Source organism: Gallus gallus, chromosome 3 (genome assembly GCF_016699485.2).
Source record: "Gallus gallus isolate bGalGal1 chromosome 3, bGalGal1.mat.broiler.GRCg7b, whole genome shotgun sequence".
In the NCBI taxonomy this organism is placed as follows: domain Eukaryota; kingdom Metazoa; phylum Chordata; class Aves; order Galliformes; family Phasianidae; genus Gallus; species Gallus gallus.
In genome coordinates this window covers 75371467-75396006 of record NC_052534.1, presented here as the reverse complement: position 1 = coordinate 75396006, position 24540 = coordinate 75371467, and the positions used below count along the sequence as shown (strand labels likewise).

Sequence of the window (24540 nt, the reverse complement as noted above, 5' to 3'; positions counted from 1 at the left end):
AAAACGTCTCAAACCTTACCAACTTCTGTCTATTGCCCGAACATATGATTTCACAGCATTCATGAGTATCTTACCAGTTATTTATTTTTAATAAAATAACAATACAGAAAACCTCTGGGTCCAATATTGATTTCAGACCGCAAACCACCAAAACAAAACAAATAAAAAGCTCTGAGATACTTAAAACATAACCGAGGACTGGCTTGAAACAGTTTGTTACTACCAAGTTTTAATAAATAGTTCTCTTAAGCACATTCATATATATGAGAGCTTAAGTACAATAAGGTTTAAAGTTTTCTTTAGGAAATAAAACCACAAGTGAAACATTTGGCTTAATGCACTATGTATACTTCTGGTATAATTAAAAGACAATAACTCTGGGTAAATAATTATATTACATATTTATAACTATTGCAAGAATAGACATGTTTTACATTAACCTTCAAATTTTAAAAAAGCAAGATATACAGTTGAGAGCATTAGAAGAGGACATTCAAACCTTGCACAAGATTATCCAATCTTACCTCCGAACAAATAAGAAACAAAATAACACGGATAGTTTTCTGGCCCCTTCTTTCCTGCCCCACTCCTTTCCCCCCTTCACACACACCAAGGAGAATCTCAACCAATTTGTCTGTGTTCTGCTCTCTAGAAATGTGTCACAGGAAATAAAAGTTGTTACGAAGCCGTATCCCCTCTAAAATAAGGGCTCACTGGGCCCCAACACATTGTACTGATTCCTTTTATAATTTTGTCTTCATAGCTCTTATGCTGAGATACATGGGGTCATTAACTGCATTTACGGCCCGTTAAAAAAAAGTGAATCAGCCACTTATTAAAACTGCCTTTTTCTAATTAATAAATTACTGTACCACCCCCCTCACACATCCCTTAGTCTCAATGCTTCACCACACTCTCTCCAACAACCTGTTGGGCACCGAGTTAACACTTCTTGCAGTCAGACGTTCCAGCTTGGCTTCTCTTACAAGTAATGTATCTGCAGCTACATTAACATTCGTAAGGACGTAAGCGTACATACAAAAGTAATCTTTGTAAACAGTTGTCATGTCAAACGCAATACAGAATGTTCAGTGGAGCATCCAAATCACTGCTCTTACAATAGAAACGACCTTATAACTCAAAATATATACTCATTAGCCAAGCATATTCTCCGAAATATAAGAGCCGCTAGCGCAAAGGTCAGAAGGACGATCAGAACGGTGGATCCAGTGTGGTTGGGGTTGGCCCTGGGCTGCTGCACCCGATTAAAGTCAGTTGAAGCCGGAGCCCATCTCTGGCTGTGCTGCTGGGCACGACGCTGCCGGGGACTCAGGGATGTGTTTGTGGGCACGGATGGGGCACGCTCCTGACCAGGTGCTGTGCTGCTGGGCTGAGCTTCCGACTGAAAGAGAAACGTGAAGAGCCGTCAGGCAAGGCAGTGTGCAAAGCTGGGAACAAAGACAATCTTTAGAACCAGAATGGCCTCTTCAGATAACTCTTAATAGTGATAAAAATGCTACCGGTACTTATTACGTTGTTATGCACAACCAGGTTGTCCTTACACCACCTTGAGAAATCTATTTCAAGCAGTTTTAAGGACATGAAGTTTCTGAAGAAAGCCTGCCAAATAATATTTGAGATCTAGCTTAGTTTCAAACCGAGATACTTCAAGTACCTTTGCCTATGATCTGCTCAACTCCCTGCCGTTCAAGGAATCTTTAGTAATCCATGAGGCAGTTAAGTCTTAGGATCTTTAAGGCACCTATACTGATGGAGAAACAAGTTAGGAACAGCAGGAAAAGAAGAAAAGTACAAAGGGCTGCGATTAAGCACTGCTGCACTGCTTCCGGTGGTCAGTTGGGTCCAAAATTCTGCTCTCATCATCATAAACATCGCTGGAAAAGCCAAAGACAAAACCAAATCCCTGGAAACCAAATGCCCAGCTGATTCCTGCACAAGTTCCCAGTACTGTACCTATGCACACACACAGCTATTGCCCTCTGCTGGTCACGGGTTTGGCTGCCGCTACTTCCAGTGAAAAACGAGCTACAGCAGCTGCTGCTTCGCTCAGGAGGGCATCATCCTAAACCCAATCCATTTCTCACTTTGTAGGTCTGAAGCCATGGGATTTGCCATTCCACTATCCCAGTCCTGCTTCTAGTGTTGAAAGGATCAAACTTGCAGTGTTACATTATAAAGAACAGCGACAGAGACACTGGAATTTAAAATTGAGCCTTGTCAAAGTGTTTAAGCATTAAAACAAAAAGGTAGGCCTGAAACGGATGTTTTCAGTCCAGTGCAACTACCTGACACATTTGACAGCTTGCCTGGTTATGCACATTTCCTGCCCAAGCAAGCAAGCAGCCTGGGATGCTCCAAAGAAAAATCTTTTAGAATAGATGTATTTCCACCTGGGGTCTTTATCAGCAGAGACAGCCTAGAATATCCCAAGCAGCTTGGTGGTTTAACACTGGCTAGGCAGTTCAGCTCCACCACACTGTTCTCTTCCTCTTCCCTTCTCAGGAAGGGAGGAGGAGAAAATATGATTAAAAAAAAACCAAACAAAATCCAATGCTATGGGTTGAAACAAGGAATAGTCCAATTCAAAGAAGTGAAATCACACGGAAGCAAAAGGAAAATGCTTCTATAAATCTCCTGTATCAGTACGTAGCTTCCTCTTCCCACAGAAACTGCTCTCCCAGTGCAACTGAAGTCAACTAATATTCAACTACTATTTCATCACTCCTACTTTTCATCCAGCCAGTATTTTAGTACTGGACACTACCACAGCACACTGCTTAATAACAAGTGAGGTTTAATATCCTCCTAAGCTATAAAAAATGCTATAGTCAATTTTTAGCCTGTCACATTATAATTCTTATCAATTTTATTTATTAACTGTATGCACTGAGGTGGGACATCTTACCACACCTCTGTCCACCTGCATTTAGTGTATTAACATGGATTCAACTTCATACTCCCATAACAGTCCATAGGACTAGCCAGAGCAACCAGAGGATAGAAGGGCAGTATGGCCTACCAGTCTCTGCATGGCTCTCCAGCCTCCAATAACAAGTCCCACATATTACGATGAGAGCACAGGTACCAACATTTAGGTGCCCACTGCTACAGGAGGTGGTCTCTCCAGCCCATGCGTGCTTTGAGAAGATTTCTATTAGTTTTGGAGTGGAAAATGGCGACCCTGCACATAGCAGCGGGGTTGAAACTAGATGATCTTTGTGGTCCTTTTCAACCCAGGCCATTCTATGATTCTATGAAAATGGCTCCAGAAAATTCCTAATGTCCAAGAACTAGCAGCTCACAAATATAGGTATTTTCTCAAAATCAAATTAATACCCATTAGACAGTGATGTTCTGATCCCTTAACACATGAATTCACTTTGTTTGTTTACTGTCTATGACATATAAACATTTTTTAAATACATTCTTATTATGTTTAAAACATTTGTTCCACGTGGGACTCTTCTGCTGTAAATTAAGTTAGTAAATGACAATTAAGACAGCATAACTGACTGAGTTCTCAGAAATAAGAGTAATTAAAAAAAAAATAAATCAATTTTGTCTGAAGTTTCCTTCCCCATCCCCTCTCCCCCCAAGAAAATGCTACCAGTGCCTTGCTATTTTGGCCAGTTCTACTATATAAGCCAGGATTTGTACTGAGAAGAATAAAACAAAATGGTTTATTAAATTCTGAACAGTCTGGAAAAATCCTTCTTGTGGAAAAAACATATGTTATTAGCATGTTTATATTTCTACATAGCTTGAAAATATGTTGCAAACATGCAACAGATGGTCTGACGTTCTTTGACGTGTTATAGTTTTTTTAACCAATCTGCAGCCCCATCCTCTCTAAAAAACACAGCTTAGCTGGGATTTGTCTGCAATTTATCAGTGACTTTAGATTGCATTTGCCAGAGTCATAACAGCAGCTGCCTTGGCCCACTACCAGGCCTCGGTCACTTCTGAAACTATTATGTAAGCTCTATACCTAGCCATATGAAGATGTAAATGTCATATAGTTTACTTCAAATGTAAGAATATTTTAGTCGATTAAAAGCTACAAATTACCACTGCAACATTTTTTGCCTTTCACTAAGAACACAACTGAAAAAAAATCTGTGATACATCAAGCTATTGGAGCAGGTCCAGAGGAGGGCCACAAAGATCAGAGGGCTGGAGTACTTCCCCTACGAGGACAGGCTGAGGGAACTGAGGCTCTTCAGCATAGAGAAGGCTCCAGGGGGAGCCTTACAGCAGCCTTCCCATACCTGAAGGGGGCCTACAGGAAAGCTGAGGAGGGACTTTTTGTAAGGGCAGGTAGCGACAATAGGACAAGGGGAAACAGTTTTAAACTGGAAGAGCATAGGTTTAGACCAGATATTAGGAAGAAATTATTTACTGTGAGAGTGGTGAGACACTGCAACAGGCTGTCCAGCAAGACTGTGGGTGCCCCCTCCCTGGGAGCATTCAAGGCCAGGCTGGATGGGGCTTTGAGCAACCTGGTCTAGTGGGAGGTGTAGCCTATAGCAGGGAGATTGGAACTAGATGATATTGTGGTCCTTTTCAACCCAGGCCATTCTATGATTCTATAATTCTGCAGATGGTAAATAGTACCTAAGACATAACACTTTAATGAAGTGCAACCTTAAGTATTTATCAAACTACTGGAAAAAAAGACTGCAAGAAATATATGGATTGCATACTGGTAATGAAGCCTCCTATTAGTTCAGTAGTGCAGATTTCACAGACTATGCACATACTTGCCCTAATAAAGCTCAGACATGGACCTTACCATTGCACTCGCTGGACCCCGGAACGCTTGAGTTGCACCATCCTGCTGGGGCTCAGGTGAAGTAGCAGAGCAGTTCAGTCCTGCTGAGTTTGAAGGTTCCGCTTCTGACTTCCTGGACGAATGGACTTCTGCCTGCAAGGAATACATACACACGCTTCAGAGAAGAGATCAAAGTTGCAAAAAGACTTAAATTTTTTTGGAAATTCATTCCAAGAATGATGCCAACTGCATTTTAACACATCAACAGGTTGATGAAAATCTAACTCTTATGAAATAAGACTACAGATAATAAACACCAGTTTACACAATATCCCAGTTTTATTTTATATTTTCTTAGTTCTATTTCTTTATGCATAATAATAGGTATAACATTAAAAAAACAACATGTGATCAGAATAGAAAAGAAAATTCTTCAAAAGATTATGCCAGAAATAACACCATCTTTACAAAAATTCTCTTCCTCATGATGCTTAAGCAAGTGCTGACTGTGCTGTCACAGAGAACTAACACAGCCTGTGTCTCAGCAGGGCTAATTTGCCTCAAGTGAGTGCCTTGTTAAGTTTGCTGTAGTGGTTTGAATATTAAGATTGCCTCAACGACAGAAAGCATGCATGTGTGGGGTGCTACCCTGCATCAGGCAATAAGTTTTCAATAAGTCTCAGTTCAAGAATTAAAGTAGCTGTACATATCCTTGTATTACTGCATTATATACACATATAAAATGTCTAATAAGCATAATTTTCCAGAATTAATGTTTCACACTTTTGGAAATTTGAGATCCTGATAGATCTGTAGGAACATATAGAGGATCATTAATAAGCCTCCTATTAAAACAGTACGTTTGCAATAATCCACTGGGGATGGAAAGGGACACATCATACTCCTGAACTGAAACATTTCCCAGCATATACATATCCAAATTTAAAAAGAAATAAAAATAAAATCAAGAGGTCGGGACCAGATCATCTTTTTTTTCCCCCTCTGTGAGCAAGTCTCTCTCCCTGCAGAGTGTAACATTACATCTCCCAAAACTTGTATCAGAATCTCAACTTATTCCAGAGAATACAGTACCAAATTTAAGGATTGGTACCTGACTTCAAGTGGAGATAAAAGTAAAGGTAGCAGGAAATACAAACGTTAGAAATCAACCAGTCATGGAGGTAACAAGCTAAAAAGATCACAAAATAATATTCTTCCACATTGCTATTTTGTGTGGGGAAATTGAAGTCCCTCTTTCTTGACACTTAATTTTCTGATTTTCCTGAAATACCATTGCCACTGAAATGATCTGAAGATGATTTTAAGATTTAAAAATACTTATAATCTGACAATGATAATACTGACTTCTTTTTACACTTGACTACTATGGACTCTAATATTAGGATAGTTAGGATAGCACAATTTATGACTCAAATGCGGATCAGAAACAAATCAACACAGAATCATGGAATAATTTAGGCTGGAAGGGACTTCTAGACATCACTGGATCCAACTCCCTCCTCAAAGTAGGGTTGTGTCCACTCACATTTCAAGCCTCTCCAAAGCTGGAGGTGATACAGTTTGTCTGAGAATGGTACTCTGGTGCTTTACAGTCTGCATGGTGAACTTTTTTTATCCCCTCCCCCCCATACACACACATTCAGTTGGTACTTCCTTTCCTCAAGCTTGTGACCACTACTTTTCTACTTCTTTAGCATGCATCTGATTTACTTTAGTTTATTAAAGTACTAAGGCTAGCATACTAGACTGGAGTCATTAATTTAAAAACAAAAGTACTCAAAAGTATACCAAATTAACATCTTTTTCCAGCCTAGTCTCTCTTTTCTCCAGGACTTACCTTTGCTCCTGGAAAATCTAGAGATCTCATAGAAAGATGAATAAATTTAAACACTATAATGAAAGTGAATGGAGAACTAATTTTACTGCATGACATGCCCTATAATGGCAACACATGGATACACCGTATTGTTTTAGAGAATAAATGCATATACTATTAGTCACATAACTGTTAAGTGGAATGGAATTTATGGAATATAACATCTAAAATGCACAAGATTTGCAAGTCAATGTTATTCTGATAAAAACTGTAGTTCTCTATCAAACATGGAAGCCCAAAGAAGCAGGCAGATTAAGGAAACACCTTTTCCTCTTGAATTTCATACTCCTTTCTCAAGACCAAACATGAGTATTTAAAAAAGTTATCATTTTGCTCCAGGCTGGTATGAAAGAATTCCTTATAATCGTCGGATCTAGAAAGAGTTAGGGAATCTCTTCTATAAGGATAATGTAGATATTGCTTATATTTTTTACTAGCAGAGAAGCTCACCCAAATTACACATCCAATTGGCTATTTAGTGAGAAATCCTATCCCATAAGTTGACATGAAATAGACTCAAATTATTAAAAACTTCTGTATTTCCCTGCTAGTAATTCATACTATTTTGCTACAATCACACAAATTGTACGTCTCAGTCTAACATGACATGAATGATAACAAAGCCAAGCACAGCAGAGGTGTAGGAAACAAAAAAAAGCAATTTGAGAAAGGGAGTTGAAGAGCACCCACAGAAGAGAGCCAATTTACGTTGCATTAAAACAAAACAGACTAGAAGACTGTAAAGAGAATGTTAAAACCTGAATCATGTCCACTTATTCCTTTAGTGTTTTTTCCCCTTCAGAAATTGAGTTAAATGCATGGATACACAGAATGCATCAATGGTCTTTACAGCCTGACATCCTTAAATCTTTAAATATTTCTGCAATAAAGACCAGCAGTGCTTAAAAAACTAAACTCACGCTTCTTAAAGCTTATACACTGTAAAGAAGATGAGCAATGAATCTAAATTGCTTTTCTGGGTAGCTCAGCTTTAAAATTTTATGTCTGTACTTCCTCATCCTCAACAATATTTGGATGAGCTCTTAATCATAAGCATTACACACAGACATATTAACACGTGTAGGCGTGAGGTAACAAAGGAATGCACCTGTCTTGCAAAACTGGCAGTGATGCTCAGTAGGAGGCAATCTTCACTCTCATAGCACACAAAAAACCCACAGTCTTTCGGACAGTGTTAGGAAAAAAACAGGTTCTATCAGAGGACATGCTAGCACTCCTTCCCTGAGTAAGGATGCATTCTATACCACTGCCACACTGGCACATTATATTTCACTGCTGATCCCTGCATTCACACACAGCACCCCTCCTTAGTGGAAGAATACAGAGTTTTGTGCAAAACCCAATGAAAAAAATATTGTACATGCAAGACATGCAATTTCCTAAGGCACAGATTTTGCTAAACAAACCCTACTTTCACCAAAACACAAGCTAGAGAACACATTTTGGGGTAAGAGCAACTTTCATACCAGAGTTCAACTTTCAGTATCTTCAGCTGCAGAGTAGTTCAAAAGCATTTGCAACCATTTTTCAGTAAGAATATGTTTTATTCCTTCCATAAGCCAAAAGAAAAGAAAAAAATCAAAGAGAAAAACAACTTAGATTAGCTTTGCCCAAATTTTCCTAGCACATTTCTGACAAAATGTGGAGAATTTAATCACATTATTAGTGAAAGCACAGAACTGAAAGCAATATATGCAGTTTTTACCAGAGTAGCTATCACTGAAATTATTACTAATTGATCAGTACATGAGATGAGCAGTTTATTAACCGTCACATTTCCAGAGATCCATTCCCATTTTTCTCCTTCAGTCTGTCCTAAAAGAACAAGTTTCCATGTAGTAATTTATGAAGGTTTATGAAATGATTGTTTTCCATAATTTACTTTTTTTTCCCCCCCAAGTTCTGTACAGCAGACCAAAAAAAAAAAATGTTTAAACAGTTACTACACCTTGAAGCTAATTTGTCTGGCAAGTTCTTTAGCCTCCTTGTCTGCCTGGCTTGAACCACTTCCTGACGTTAGTGGTAAGAGGGCTGTCTTCATGGATGTGCCACACATTTCACAACAGAAGTCTTGTGACCTGGCCACAAAATGACAGAGCTCAGAATGACACGTTCTCATAACGTTCTTTATGCTTGGCTAAGCAAAGTATTTGCAAAGCAGTCCATGTAGAGACGCAGTTTCAAGACAAATAGCTTTAAAAGCATCTTTCCCATCCCCTCGTCCCCCATAAAGTGCATTACCTTGAAAAATATTGAATATAATCTATACTACATATTCTCTTTATCATTTAGGAAAACATGAACTTGCCTATATATTGCTATTATCTATTACTAGATTAATAATTTGTAAAGACATTAAAACTAGTTTAATGTCCAAAGCAAATAAAAAGTGTGAATTGTAAACAGTTAACTATTACAAAAATTAAATGGGTCTCAGGAGCTTGTACCTCAAATCCAAAAGTTTCTGCTAAAGCATTACCTTTACTCTTGCACACAGAATTTGTCTATAGGGCATACTGAAGGCAATTCTTCAAGCTGACCAAACAGCCTTGTTAACAAACTATCCAGATCAACTCAATAAATCCTACCTCTCTGCAGGGTTTATTAGCTTTAACACAGTGCCATGCTGCAAGCTTCTGATTAGCCCAGAGTACAGACACAGCAAACTCACATCTGTCTGTTAAAATAAAAAAAAGGGGCACTAGGCCTCTTTTTTTTAGGTGATCATTTAGTTTAGCTAGACTCCCCTCAGTAATTCCTATCTACATTGTATCCTGAATTAGACACAGCCCCAACCCAGATCCAATATGCAGATAAAGCTCACTAACAGAGTAGAGAAGACCACCTTTCTCTCCACGTGCTGGTAATGCCATTCCTAATGGCCCAGGAGGCTGTTGGTCTTCTTTGATGCAAAGGTGCATTGCTGTCTCACAGCTAACTTAGAGTCACCATGACCCCCATTTCTTTTCCTGCCAACCTACATTCCTGCTGGTCGGCCCCCAGGTGATACTGGCATTATTCCTCCCCAAGAGCAGGACTTCGCATTTCTGTTTGCTGAATTTCTTGAGATTTCTCTCAGCCCATTTTATCAGCCTGTCCAGGTCCCTCTGGATGGCAGCACAACCCTTTGGCATTTCAGAAGCTCTTCCCAGTTCTTAATAACCTGTAAACTTGCCAAGGGCACACTATGTCCCACCATACAAGTCATCAATGATGTTGAATATCTCTGGTCCCACCATCAACCCCTGGGGTACACCAGTAGCAAGCGACTGGCCTCCAGCTGGACTCAATACCCCTGACCAGACATCTGAGCCAGGCTGCTCAGCCAGTTCTCAGTCCAACTCACTACACACTTACCTAGGCTATGTTTCACAATGTTTCTCTATAAGGATGTTAAAAGGAAGACAGTACTAAAAGCCATGTTAAAGTAGAGATAAACAACATCCGCTGCTCTTCCCCTACCTACCAAGCTAATAATTTCATTAAAATCCCAAATATAATTTTAAGTTAATTTCCTAAAATTATTCAGAAGCCATTACTTCAGATTTTGTTGTTGCTATTTATTATGTTCCTGAGGGAAAAGAGGCCTTGTTGTTTGTTTTCTCTATTACTCACACTTACTCCATCACATTAATTTTCCTTATGCAGTATGATTACCACTGTATGACAATGTTACTCGCATCTCTACCGAACAAATTAAAGATGAACTTCTAATTTGACCATACAACGTTGGCAGGAACACAGCCCTCCCCAAATAATTTGTTCACCCCTAAGTCCTCAACTTGCACAATATTCGGGAAAAGAAAAAGATGTAAAGCACAGAATATTCCACTGTTTTGGTTTTGTTTGTTTGTTTTGTTATTTAAATGTAAAATAAGTGCCAGAGAACAGTCTTCTGACTTACACCATTTACTGCTCAATGCTTTACTCAAAAAAGACAGTATATGTGTATTCATCCACAGTAACAAAGTTAATACGTACTTCTTCGCAAGAGCTCTTCTTTCTTCTGGTGTATAATCCAGAGATCCTATTGCTCCTTCACCTTTGGTTGGCATAAATCCAATAATTGCCAGTAAAGCCGTTCTTACTAAAATAGAAAAACAGACAGAAATAAAGTTGCAGAAATAATGGCTACTTCATCTAACCCTGCAATGAGTAAGAAGAGTTGCAGTACTGCCCATAAAACTTTTGTTTTGTCTGGAAGAGCAGTCTGAACTTCATACAAGCAGCACTGTTTGTTTCTTCATAAAGAACATGACTTTCCATTTTTTGAACTTCACATTATAATGCAAGTCAAGATCTTATTTTACCATCAGCCAACACAGAGAAGGACAGCTAAGCTGTCACAAAAATACTGCATCAGTATAGAGTTCCAAACTTTACTCTTATGCTTCAAATAAAAACGGATATATAAATGAGAAGGAAGAAAGATGCAGCTTCATAAGGCATCCTTCTTTTTGTGCATACTTCCTATCAGACACACATTCTGCAATTCAGTGGACAGAAGCTCAGTGATTTTCTTTTATGAAGTGTATTGCAGAGTTTGTTCCCTTTATGTCATCATGTTGGGTAAGGAGCTAACTTAAATATAGATAATTCATAACAGAACTGTTGCCTAAAAAATCTCTTTTTGGGAATACTTATCCTGCGATTTTGCTTTACATGCTGAATTCAAAGCAGTTTGCCAGAAGATTTGGTAAATAAGTATCATATGAAACAAGCATCACAAAAGACATCCTGTATTTATATGTATTGCTATTCCAAAGACTATCCTGTGCTCTTTAAAAAAAGATTTTACAATACTTGAATTCTTAAGATCTTATCAACATTATTTAAAACATGCAACTAATATCCAAAGAATAAACTGATTTCCTGTACTCAGCAAGACAGAAGTTACACATACATACATACACACACAGAAACATCACCTTGGATGAATTGTGCCAACTCTGAAACTCTTCAGATAATAAAAGTTCTTAAAAAAAGCATGGAAAATGTTCAGTTATTCTCAGCTTACATCACATGTCTTTCCTCTGGAGTGCTCAGAGGTAAAGCATTAGAATAAAAGTTGATGACTCTCCTCTCCATCAACACTCAGGCTAATTTTAGTGATTAAACCAAGGGAAAAAAAAAAGTGAAATAATGGAATTTAAAATATTTATGTAAGAATGATTTTTAAAAGCTAAGAATATCTTAACAAGTCCAAGAATTTTTATTTGGATGCACAAGCATTAACAGCTTATCAATACTCCTCAGTTTCTCAATCTTTTCAGCTTGTTTATTGAACACAGCTACCAAATCTTCCCGCATCCCTTTCACAACTTTACATTTCTACAACTCTCCCATTCTTTTAATCCCTCAAAAATCAGTTTCCCTTTCCACTGTGAGCTCTATTCATTGTCCCACACATGCTGCTCCTGACAAGAAAGAAAAAAAGTACAGTTAAAAACACGGGTGTGTTTGCATGGGGTAGAACACAGGCAGCAGAAATTGCATCTCACTGTTCTTACTCAGAGCTAGGAAGGTAATCTTTCTGTTCTGCTTAATATTTGCAGCGTCAATGCAATTCCCATTTATTCTCCTAATATCATAATAAGTAAATAAATAAAATCCCGACAGTAGCAGCACTGCCCTGTGATTCAGTCAGGTTTTGTCAAACAAACCAATACGAATAAATTAATTAATGCACGCAAAACCATGAAGGAGTTTTTTTCTGCTCACTCCTCAGTGAAGACCAGAGGTACAGCAATTCCAGTTTCCTAGAATTCAGGGAAGCACATGAGAGGAGTTTTGGCATATACTATGAATTAGCCCAAGCATCAAGAAAAATAATAGTGAAGTAGTATTGTAGTATTCTTTGTGAGATTTTTCAGTGTAAAGATGATTTCCAAATAATTTGTTACTTACTACTCCATGAAGGCTGCCATGTTTCAGGATGATGCCCTGAGATGCTTAAGCAAATTTTCTTCCCCACCTCAAACCTGCCATTAGCCTTTAAAGAAAGGAGGATATAATAAAATGTGAAGTTAATTTGTACAAAGAAAACAAGTTATCAAAATTATCAGAAATCCAGACGCAAACAATACTTGGTAACTGTATCACTACCAACCTCACAAATATGGCATTCAGCTCTCCAAACAAAGAAGTCTGCCAACTACACTCATTCATGCACAAAGAGACCCCTACCAATACCTCATACGTCCCAGTGTGACATGATTGCTTGCCTGTTGCTCCTGTAATCCACGCGTGTGGAGAGTCTGAAAATCTACAGCTCTATGAAATTACGCAGAAATACAGCCCTTCACCCATACCATAGGTCTGCTTTACACACATTAACAGAGACATGCAGATCCTGTAAGTTCATGTAGTTCCAACGCCCTGCTATAGGCAGGGACATTTCCCACTAGGCCAGGTTGCTCAAAGCTCCATCCAGCCTAGCCTTGCACGCAGTGGCGGTAGGCTGACAATTGGACAAGCTGATTTTAGTGGTCATTTCTAATCATAATTATTATTCTATGACCCACAGAGACAACAGAAAGGTTAGACATCCATATAAGCAATTAGTAATAGTCTTGGGGAAGTCTTCCACTTGTATATCCAAAACTTCATCTAACTACAGAATACCAAAGTCACTTCGAAAGACTTCTGTCACCAAATTGGCAATTAATTGTACTGTGCCCCCTGTCTTATAAAAAAGATGTTAACTTAGGCGCCAGGAACCTCTCTCTCAGGTACCCAAGGTAAAACTGAACATGTAAAAAATGAGAAACTAGTACATATTCTTACCGTCAGCAGAATAATGCTTGGTGGTTTCATGGGATATTCAGGTGGAAGTACGATTCGTCCGTGATAAATTCCTCCATCAAAATCTGAATCTGGAGGACCTCTGACAGTAAAGTGCCATTCGAAAAGATTATCCTAAAATGCCCACAGCAAGGGAAAAAGAAAAAAAGTGTTCAAGACAACTCCTACTATTAACACTGCTGTCCAATGTAGCTTGCTTTTGGTGACTGAGATCTCCTAACTAATGCTGCACACAGGTATCACATGCCTGTGACTGCTCATCTAGCTACATTTCCCAAGGAAGGAAACTGTCAACGTTTCCAGCATTTCTTCTCACATATCACTGTTCACTTCCCAATGAGTCACTGTTCAAACTGTAGAATAAGGTTTTCATTTCAATTACAAGTAATAGCATGAATGAAACCTTACATTTCACCTCAGAAAGAAGAAAATGAGGTACAGACCAAGGCTAGTCCGTAGCAAAACAGAAACATGCTACCAGCTACAAGCATGTTTAATATGCTACACGTTTCTGTAAGCAGTTAAATCAATTCCCCAAACTGAGCATAACATTAACTTTTATTTTTTGTGATTATTCCAGCAAAATCAGAACATTTTTCTTTTTATGCTTCTAAGCACCAGAATTTCACTATCCTCGCAACCCAAAACCTTCACATGATGCTATGTTCTGGATTTGGGCTGAAAACAGTGGTGGTAACACTAAGTTGTTGATTACTGTAAAAAACCTTAATTAAACTTGATAGTCTCAGGGAAGAGAAAGGGGAATAAGCACATTGTACCCATGTGACAGAATTACTTACATGGAATGTGAAAACACTGTTACTGTGTACCTGCACTAAAATTCTTAGTCTACAGTACTATTAAATATGGAATTCCGCTCTTGATTTCCAAAACACCCGAAGAACTGTATTTACTTTAAAATAGCTTGCTGCTATTTGAATATGCATGTTTAAATGTATATAGAGGACTTATAGCATATACTACAGAGCCTCATTACATGCTCCTGCAAGCACATGGGGAAACAAACCTCCAATGGCTGTGCATGATAATGATCTGTAGGATCCTTCAGTTCTGCAGCCTCTTTCATCAAACGTTTGACAGCTGAAAGAAAGCAAGCACGAAACGTGAAAATAAAGAAAAAATGAACACATACTGCACACAAACATACGTAAATGCTTCACAAAGAGCTCCTTTCAGCTAACTAATACTTTTAACACATCACAGATTCTTCATAACCCAAGAAACAAGATAAATTACTCACCCTGAATAAATCTTTAAAATGACTCATTCCAGCACAGAGTTATGAAAAATGCTGCATGGTCACAAAGTTTCTCAAAAGAAAGCCTTAGCAGCAGGACTAAAGCAGTATTGCATCATTAACTTCACCAAAGACTAAGAGTAAAAACAACTGTCATTAACCGAGTTTCAGTTTTTAAAGACAAGATGTAAGAGGCTACCAATCCTAGTATTGTACCAGAAGAGGTATATATTCATCTTTAAACGACTGCTGGAAATCTTTAACCTGGCACCTCTTGTGATTATTACGTGGCTGGTTCCTTAATCAATCCAAAGGAGATCACAGTAAGATTTGAGAGAAGCCAGCACACCAGCAGCACAAGGAGATCTGTGTTTATACCAGATCAGAAAACACATTCACCCAGTCAAAAAACTGGCCCAGTTCTCTGTAATCTAAACTTCCTACCAAGCACGGACACAATGGTATTCTTCTATTCCAAGTTCAGCATAGCCTTCAGTTACTTTCTCCGTCCTTCTGTTTCAGAAGAGCCAGCACCATCTCTATTTGCTGCATCACCTCCTTCATTCCCCTTCACTAATTTTTGTTTTCAGTACTTGCCCAGCCAGGTGCTCTCATAAGCATCACACAGTAACTCCCAGTAGGCCCAGGCAATTCAAAAAGCAGACTGAACACAAGAATCACAGACAAGAAACTGAAGGACGTCAGCTCATATGCAACGTTAAAAAGAAAGTCATTACTACCTCCTGTTACTAAAACAAACAAACAAAAGCCCTAAGAATACCAGTTACCCCTTTAAGAAGATACAATGGCAACAGGATGCCCTACTCCATCAGCCACAGCCAGTTCAAACCATGGATGTCTCTCCCACTCCTGTAATTATATCCAAACACACAGAAAGAAAAAATACTGCCCAAGCTCCCTTTTACCACAGCTTTTGAAAACACTGTGAGCAAAGCATAATTCATGGATTTACACCACCCAACTCCGTGACTTTACTTGTTTTCACAGTGCTATGAGGGAAGCTACTCTAACCTCCCCACTATTTTCATTTCAACTTACAGTGAGAAGTTCTTTTCCTTCTTTATACTTCCTGATAACTATAAGCAGGACAAAATTGGACAGTTGCTTTTAATCCAGCACAGAAAGCAAACATACTCCACGGGAACTCACTGCTGCATAAGGAAGCATTGGCAACTCCCCGCAGAGCCCCTGAGGTAACCCATTCCACAGTGGAACAAATCCTACCAAGCAGAACTGTGAAAAATCTGAGAAATGAATGTAACAAAGCCTATCATGGATGGCTTTGTTTGAAGTTAGTTTGTACCTAGTTGTACCTAAAAGAAGGGCTGTGGGCATGCACAGCAGCACTTTGGGCCTGTCCCACCAGGAGCAGCCTGCGTACCTGCAGCACAGGAACACAAGCATTTGCACCAGGAATTAACCGAGGCATGGAGAACGAGCAGCTGGGCTCCTGTTAGGCAGAACTTCAACGTAAGAAGTTTAAGATATTTTTTTTTTTTAACCTAAGTCAGACTACGGATATAAGCCTGCAAATCACATACTGAAAGAACACAAAATCCTATTCCACTCTTGGCACGTGAAACACCAAAATGTACTGCTTAGCTTTTCTGTTTCAGAGATAAATTGCTTGTAAGAAGTTCTCATTAAACAAGGTAGCATGTCTTCAGAAAAAGCAGCGTATGTACTTCCATATGTGACAGGAACAGCTGACAGGTAGCAGAGATCAGGCTTGACTGACAGAGTTCATCCTGACAGCATAGGATTTCGTGTTTTTCAAAAGCCCTGACTTCATTAAGTACAGCTGCAGAATGCATAAACAGTCCCTCCTTTTGGCTACAGGAAACTACAATGGAAAAAGTGAAAGTAATTTCTGCAGTCTGCTAGCAGCAAGTACACGACACTCATCCAAACTTGGTTTAAAAGAATCTTGATGTGAAATATGGCATTTCAACCCACACACACACACACAAAAAGATCACACTGAGTCACCTGAGTGCTTGGCAGTGGCAATTCTGAAAAACGAGAGCAATTTGGATTCATTCAATATGAAGAACTGCAAACTGCTACTAAGTCAAGAAGTATCACTAACTCTTGTGGGGAGGAATACCACCGTTAACCAGCAAAACCTGTGTGATGTACACAGGTATGACCCGTAGGCTTATTTCTATCCAAAAAGTGTTTTAGTTAAATCCTACTTCTTATTGTGTTTAATTCATCCTGCAGTTTGTCTTGGACCATGCCTGAAGTCCTGTTTGTGTCCCCCTGCTACTGTGCCCAGAGAACACTCTGCACCTGGGAGCTCAAAATAACGCTCTATACAGAGAAAATGTAAATGATCAACTTCCTAAATATCAATATTATTGCTTGTGATGGGATCTGAACACCTGTGGTATTTGTCTTAGTAAAGTATTAACAGGTTTCTAAAAATAAGGTCTATCATGAAAATAAAGATAGCCTTAAAATAAAACAATTGTATTTCGCCTGACAGAGCCTTGTCTTCTGTACGTAACAAGGAGGGATTTCAGTTCATTTTTCCATTATCAATGAACACTATGCGGTGCAATCCATTGAGCTGACCAAGATTAGAGTTATATATATAGAGTTATATATACTAGAGTGTTATATTAATGCAAATAACCCATAACAGAGCAAAGAGACCGATTTCAGCATAAGGAAGGAGACACTTTTGCTCACTGGAAGCCTAGACTAACACTCAGAAAACAAAAGCCTCATGCATCACCACAGGCTTCCTAATGACCTGCCCTAACATCCACACAAAGCAGCAGCACAGAGCTCCAGGGCAAGGGCAGCAGTGAGGCAGGCTCAGATCATGGTGTGAAGCCCACAGCAGCGCAGCCTCGAAACAGCAAGGCTCAGCCCTTCTCAAGCAAAGGGAAATCATTTTGCACACATAAAGGTGACCACAGCATCATCAGCAAAACAAATCTCTACTTAAGTGACCAGGCTCGTGTGTGACAGCACCTGCCTCAGAAGAGCAACCACTGCATTCCATACATTTTCTGTTCTCCTGTTCAAGGAAGATCAAAAACATTGAAGAACAAATACATTTAAAGCTGGAGACCCCCTAATCTTTCAAGTTGAGTTATCAAATACTTTCATTGCTGCTCTATTACGTGGAGAATTGTACTTTTTCAAGTCATGTTATTCTCTCTATTGACTGGTTTATTAGAACTACACGCAGGGAGCCTAACACATAGCAGCGTGTGTGACCTGCACAGTGTCTCCAGGTAACTGTGGGTCACTCCACTGCAGATGTGATTTTCCTGGGCAGCTTAAAACCCACCAATTATATGCCATCACAGTAATTAAAACAATAAACAGGGTGGAGAGGGGTCAGAAAAGTAACGTGAAATAGAAGTTATAATCCCTCTGCAGAGCAGCATCATCTACTCTAGAAATAGTGTACCCAGTGGTAACTACTCTAGCAATAAGACTATTGCCAGACTTACAGGTAAGCAGCACACAGCTGAAGCTTTTGTGCCCCACTTCTGCATTCTTCCTGTCTACTCATTTTTAACCTCACTTTTCTTATCACTTCTGAGTTAAAGTATGCCACCAACCAGTTTTTTTTTTTTAATTCCTTTATATTTTTGTACATCTTTTCACAACAAAAATTGACCATATTTTCATGAAATTTACACAGCCGTTTACAGTCACTCAATTCTGAACTGAGACCACATTTAAAGTCTCCTTAGAGGACTCAGATGCATACTCTTTTTTGCAAGGAAACTGTCCCAGTCACATCCACCTAAAAATCACATCTCAAGAAGACAGATGAAGGCTCCAGTCGCCCCAGTCTTTAAGCCACCGATGTGGAAAACATGCCCCACAGGCTGTTTCTTTAACGCTCTTTACCAAAGCATTCCCTACTGCTTCTATTTGTGATGGGACTAAAAACTTTTACTCTGAAAACTCAGCAACAAAAGCACTATTAAAAAAAAGCATATTTGCATCAGACCAAAGCTGGGTTACATGCAAAGATGTCCATATTTTCAGTCCTCCAGAACTAGAAAGTACAAGCAATTCATAGCACTAACCCATACCACTGCTGACCACCTCACCAAACCTACCTCCTCCAGCAGTAGGGGAATGGGCAAAGTGAATAGGAAATTAAGAAGTTGGTCTCAAGTAAACATTTGAAAAGTCATCTCTAACCACGTTCTAATTCAGTTTCAGTACTGCTTCAAACACCTTAATCTATGCAAAACAGTTTCACTAATACTATATTAATCACACTTCCCTGTCTAAATAAAAGCAAACAGATACAAGGATGTCACTCGCCATGATCTGCTTCTGCTACATTCTCTACTAGAGAAGTTCCCATCCTAGGGGCATCTTTTGAGATAACAAAAATTACAGAACTGAAACGTGTGATTGCAGAATTCTAACAACTGTTTGGGGCAGCCACAGGTTCCAAACTTGCTTTTATTTTACACTTCAGTTTGACAGTTGCTTTGACTTCTTGTCAAATGGTGTTTCATCTGTTACTGAAGCAGAAACCAAACAGCTGCTTTCCAACTTTGGGGCCTCACTGCCATCCTCTCCCAAGACCCACATGACTCCTGCGCTCATACAGAGCATTGAGAACTGAGAGGAAAAAAAGAAATAGGAATGCTTTATTGAGCCTACTCTTTCTTCTTACCCTCAGGAGCAACACACATTCACTCTGTATCCCTCAGAACAGAGAGCTACATTTCAAAACAACTGTTCAGTTAACGCAAAGTAGGATAAAGCTTACCAAGCGTAAGGTGCTTGTTGAGTACACTAAGACCAAACAACATCTTCAGCCTGCCTCAATTTCTAACATCCATTCAACCTATTTCCTTTACTTTCTACTGACTGTTTCTTAGTAACAAAGAACTAATGCGTGCTTGGTGGCATGAAATGCTTCCTTACTTGCATAGAAGCACAGAGTGCAGAGAAAAGTACAGTTCATAGGAAAGTGTTTCTTCACCCTGCAGTAAATGAATTAAAGATGACAGCTAAGAGGATCACCACCTAGGCACATTATGTTCCCCATGCATCAGGATCCAGAGGCACCAACAATAGCATGCAAATGCAGGATGTGCTCCATGCCTCACTCCATTACTGTCCACAGCCCCTCAGTCCCACACCAACACATTTCTACGTAAGAAGCCCTGCTAAAAGGAAACAACTCACTCCAAATTAAAACAAACACCACCATTGTTGTTTGCAGGTTCTATGTGAGTCACTAAGCAGCTGTTCACAGTGTTGTGTATGTGTCTGCACTAATACCTGCTCCTAAGACTGGTAATATCCCACGTGAAATAGGAGGCCAAGGAATCCTGTCACTCCAGGAGAGTGGCTGTAAGGTTTGACACCTAACCTTGCAGCGGGCTGAGGGTCACAGTATTTAAGGAAAAAGAGCAAAAATAAAGATAAAAAAAATGGTAAAGTGTTCACTGCAAGGAGCTGTCATAAATGGCAGAAATAGAGATGTTTTCAAAGCACAAAGAGGATGAGGTCTGTGTTTCAGTGCGCTGAGCTTTACTACTAACGGGAGCGGTTTATCAGCCATATGGTAGCAGGCTGATATACACCGCCTAATCCATTTTGAAATTTCAAGACAGAAAGCAGCTTGTCCTTTTAGAAGTGCCAAGAACAGAAGTAAAAATATGAAGCAAAAGCTTAAAAGGCTTTGCCTTATTGAGGCAATACAAAGAAGTCTGAAGCACCAGCCAAGTCCAGACCCACAGCACTTCCAACGCACCACTCTGGGTAAATGGGAGTTGCTGAAGCACCCGTGGCATTGCCCTACTCAGCATCAGGACAAAGGTGTGCAGCAATGGTACTCCCAGTGTGGGCTATTTAAAAGCACACAAAAAAATGAAGGGCACCAGAAAGACCAGCTGATCCTCATCACAAGTCCAGTGTAACACCTACTCACAGAAATAGTGCCCACGTAGCATCACAGAAGAGCTTCAGCTCATATCACGGCTTTACAGCAGAATTTGGCTTAAGATCAACAAAAAAAAACAGGTTTTAAATAAGAAAATTTGGTTAAAAGAAACGTATTCTTCTCTAATTGCAAACAATTTTTGAAAAAGTCTACTACCACTTTTGAACAAAGTTTTCCTAATCTTTGTAAGTAGCATTTGCTCTCTCTACAACTACTGAACAGACAGAAGTCAGCATCTGGAACCAGAGTTTGCTCAAGTCCTGAAGCATATTTCAACAGGCAGAGCCTCCTGTGCTGGTACAGGACAGATATTAGAATCACAGAATCACCAAGGTTGGAAAAGACCTTCAAGATCATCCAGTCCAGACTTCCACCTGTTACCAACATTTCCCACTAAGCCACGTCCCAAAGCACACATCTAAATGTTTCTTAAACACCTCCAGGGACGGTGACTCCACCACCTCCCTGGGCAGCGCCTGATCGCTCTCTCAGAGAGGGAACTCATCCTAATATTAGACTTCAATCTCCCCTGGTGCAACTTGAGGCCATTCCCTCTTGTGCCAGGTACATAGGAGAAGAGGCTGACACCGACTTTGTCACAACCTTCCTTCAGGTAGTTCTAGAGAGCGATAGTGCCTCCCCTGAGCCTCCTCCAGAGGAAACAGTCCCAGTTCCTTCAGCTGCTCCCTGTAAGACTTGTACTCCAGGGCCCTAACAGCTTTGTTGCCCTTCTCCAAACACGCTTCAGGGCCCTGATGTCCTTCTTCGTAGGGAAGAGAGAAAAAATGAACACAGTACTTGAGGTGTGGCCTCACCGGTGCTGAGTACAGAGGGACAATCACTTCCCTGTTCCTGCTGGCAATGCTATCTCTGATACAACCCAGGATGCCACTGGCCTTGGACACCTGGGCACACTGCTGGCTCGTGTTCAGCCGAGAGTCATCCAATACTCCCAGGTCTGTTTTTTCTATACAGCCTTCCAGCCACTCTGCCCCAAGCCTGTAGCACTGCCTGGGGTTGCTGATGTCAAAGCACAGGACCCAGCTCTTGGTCTTGTTGAACTTCATCCTACTCAGCCCAGCAATCCAGCCCAGCAATCCAACCTGTCCAGAACCCTCTGTAGGGCCTTCCTTCACCCAGACAGCTCAACACTTCCTGCCAGCTTGGTGTCATCTGCAAACTTACTGAGGGTGCACTAAATGTCCTCATCCAGGTTATCAATGAAGACACTGAAAAGGAAAGGCCCCAATACCGACCCATGTTTCTCATTACTGGAAATGGGAAACGTGGTGGATTTGTTATCAAGCATTTCAGTACACTTATATTAATCAAAGCCACCTTAAAATTAGAGCGTTATGCACTTCTGTCTTCAGCCTTCACTTGAATGGCAATTATAAAAAAAACTACGCAGTGTTTACTGCACATTTAAACACAACAGAAGAAATTTGTAAAACGTACAGGAATATTAACTAATTGAATATGCCCATCTACTTGCTTAGCAGAAAGAAGTGGCAGAGTCAGTGCTGCGTGTAATAATAATCAACTCATGCTGATGGGTAATAATAGTTGAAGAAACAGTATTTACTTGAAATTTCTTTTTGGTATTTAATATCTTCTGATCACATTTTTATAGGAAGATTTAGTGTATTATTGGCTTCTGAAATAAGTGATTTAAAGCAGATCTTCGCAGACTTTCACCAGCCATATGCTATACAGCATGCTTGATCTGGGGAAGCAGTATCGACCCACTGTATGAGTCACTTATTTTTCCTGAAAGAGGTTTGTTTTGCAATAGAACAGCACAGGTGGTGAAAATCAAGTAAGTAAAGAGAATTTTCACTTGAAAACAAGAGAAGCTGATAACAGCAGAGTGGAAAAATGCTTCTATAAATGAAACCACAAATATTTGCCGTGATCCCGAAAGTACATCATCGCCGCTACTTCCAGTGACGTGGCAAACCTGAACTAGTGAGCATGTTTGCCTGCCCTTGAAGTACACGTGTGCAGCATATCAGAGACTTAAAAAAAAGAAAAGAAACAAATCTGCCTTCCTGGTATTTTAAAATATGACGAGCACACCACTTGCGTTGTGCTCCTCATTATTCAGTTATGTAAGTTGGGTGTGAGGAGCAAGGAGAGAAAAGAAAACATAATTTAGCAATAGACACGAGGCATGTTTTGTGAACAAGCCTGTCATTTGCATTTGCAAAGCACAAGTCATCTCGATGCTAAGTTTCTCCCTGCCTCCCATGCTAGTAATAGGACAGTATTCATCATAGTAACATGAAGCTGATAACACCTGCTGCACAAAGGTGGGCTGGGGCAACAGGGCAGGGCAACAACTGACCCAGAAGGGCACCCAGCCCTCACAGTCCCTGAAGCTCTGCTTAAGAAGCCACAGAGGCACACAGCCACGGACAGGCCACTGCCCCACTATGGCCCTGCAGGAAGGAGCCCACCTGGCTTCGGGGCCCTTGCTGGCAAGGGAACCCCCCTCTGCCTTTCCTGTGCTGTTTCTCAGGATGTATCTTGACTCACCTGAGGAAACTCCTCGTTTAAGGACTCAAAACACTGCCTAGTGCTGGCAACACATGAATTTTATTGCAGAACCCCTCGAACACATGTATACAGGCACATGGAGGTGCAGCACATAAAAACACCGCACAACAGCTAACAGAAAAGCCTCACTGCACAGACTCGGCCAACGTCAGCACCTGTCCCTCCCCACACGCAGGCCCGAGGAGCCAGCACCTGGCAGCACGGGCACAGCCACGCTCGCACACCAGCAGGCAGCAGTTCCAACGTACAAAAAGGCGTGGACACACAGACACGCACACGGCAGCGACCCGAGATACTCTGTACTCCACTCAAGGAGAGCTCCAGTGCCTCCCAAGCACCGCGGGCCGACCCGCCCTGCGCAGCCGGCATCAGCAGCACGGCCCGGACCCGCCCGGCTTCCTCCCGCCCACGGCGGCTTCGGTGCCGCACCGGCCCGGCTCGGCTTGCCCTGCCTTCCGCACCAGGCGGAGCCCCCCTGCCGGCCTTCGCCCCCCCACCGTGGCGCTGAGGCCGGGCCGCAGCTCTGCCCTTTGTTGGACGAGCGCTCGGCCGCCCCAGCCCGAGCCCGGTCCCGCTCCCGGTCCCGCCCGCCGAGCCCGCGGCTCGAAGGCGGCCTGCTGCGGCCTACCGGGGCTCTTGAGATTGTAGCGGGCCTCCATGGCAGCCGGCACGCTCTCGCTCCGCGGCGTTCTCCGGTAGCGGGGGCCGAGGGAAAACGAGGAGGAAGACGACACAGCTCAGCCCACTCCGCCTCGGGAAACTCCCATGACGTGGCGGAGGGAGGCACCTGCCGTAGCGGCACCGCCCCCCGGGCCGCCCCGCAAGCAGGGCCGGACTGCGTGGCTGTTGGCTGCGCGCGGCCTGCGCCCAACGGCGCTGTGGCAGCGGCCCGCGGGCGTGATTCCTCTAGGAAAGAAGGAAGAGGTCGATGGCAGCCTCAGGCTGATAGCGTGGGCACCCGCTCACATAGCCACGGGCTTGGCTGCATTCGGAACGGAGCGCCGCCCGTGCTACTCCTGGGCTGGGAGGAACGTGCTCACTTCAGTTCTGGCAGGTGGAACGGAGGGCCAGAGCAGGACCCCCATACCGAAGCCACTAGGCCTGGGGCTGGACTGCTCTCTGTTCCCTCTTTGCAGCATTCCCTCTTCTTTCCTGCAAAATGCTGGTGGTGCTACGGAGCAGCAACCCTGCACGCACCTGGAAAGGGGAGAGGTGTGGAAATGGGCTGTGGCAAGGAGTCCAACCAC

The 24540-nt window shown here is 41.4% G+C and overlaps 1 protein-coding gene across 2 annotated transcripts; it reads right to left on the bottom strand.

The window, feature by feature from the left end:
• Positions 1–66: 66 nt before the first annotated feature.
• UBE2J1 (ubiquitin conjugating enzyme E2 J1) lies at positions 67–24047 on the bottom strand. 2 transcript variants are annotated; one of them, XM_046938424.1, is made up of 8 exons: positions 23273–24047; positions 14542–14615; positions 13497–13628; positions 12618–12702; positions 10692–10797; positions 8659–8788; positions 4814–4945; positions 67–1402 (listed from the first exon to the last, which is right to left on the bottom strand). In XM_046938424.1, the coding sequence occupies exons 2-8, from the start codon at positions 14599–14601 to the stop codon at positions 1139–1141; spliced, it is 909 nt and encodes a 302-aa protein (XP_046794380.1). In that variant the 5' UTR covers positions 14602–14615; positions 23273–24047; the 3' UTR covers positions 67–1138. The 2 variants fall into 2 exon arrangements, with proteins under 2 accessions (XP_046794380.1, NP_990094.2); NM_204763.3 differs by having other exon boundaries at positions 23922–24047.
• Positions 24048–24540: the final 493 nt, after the last annotated feature.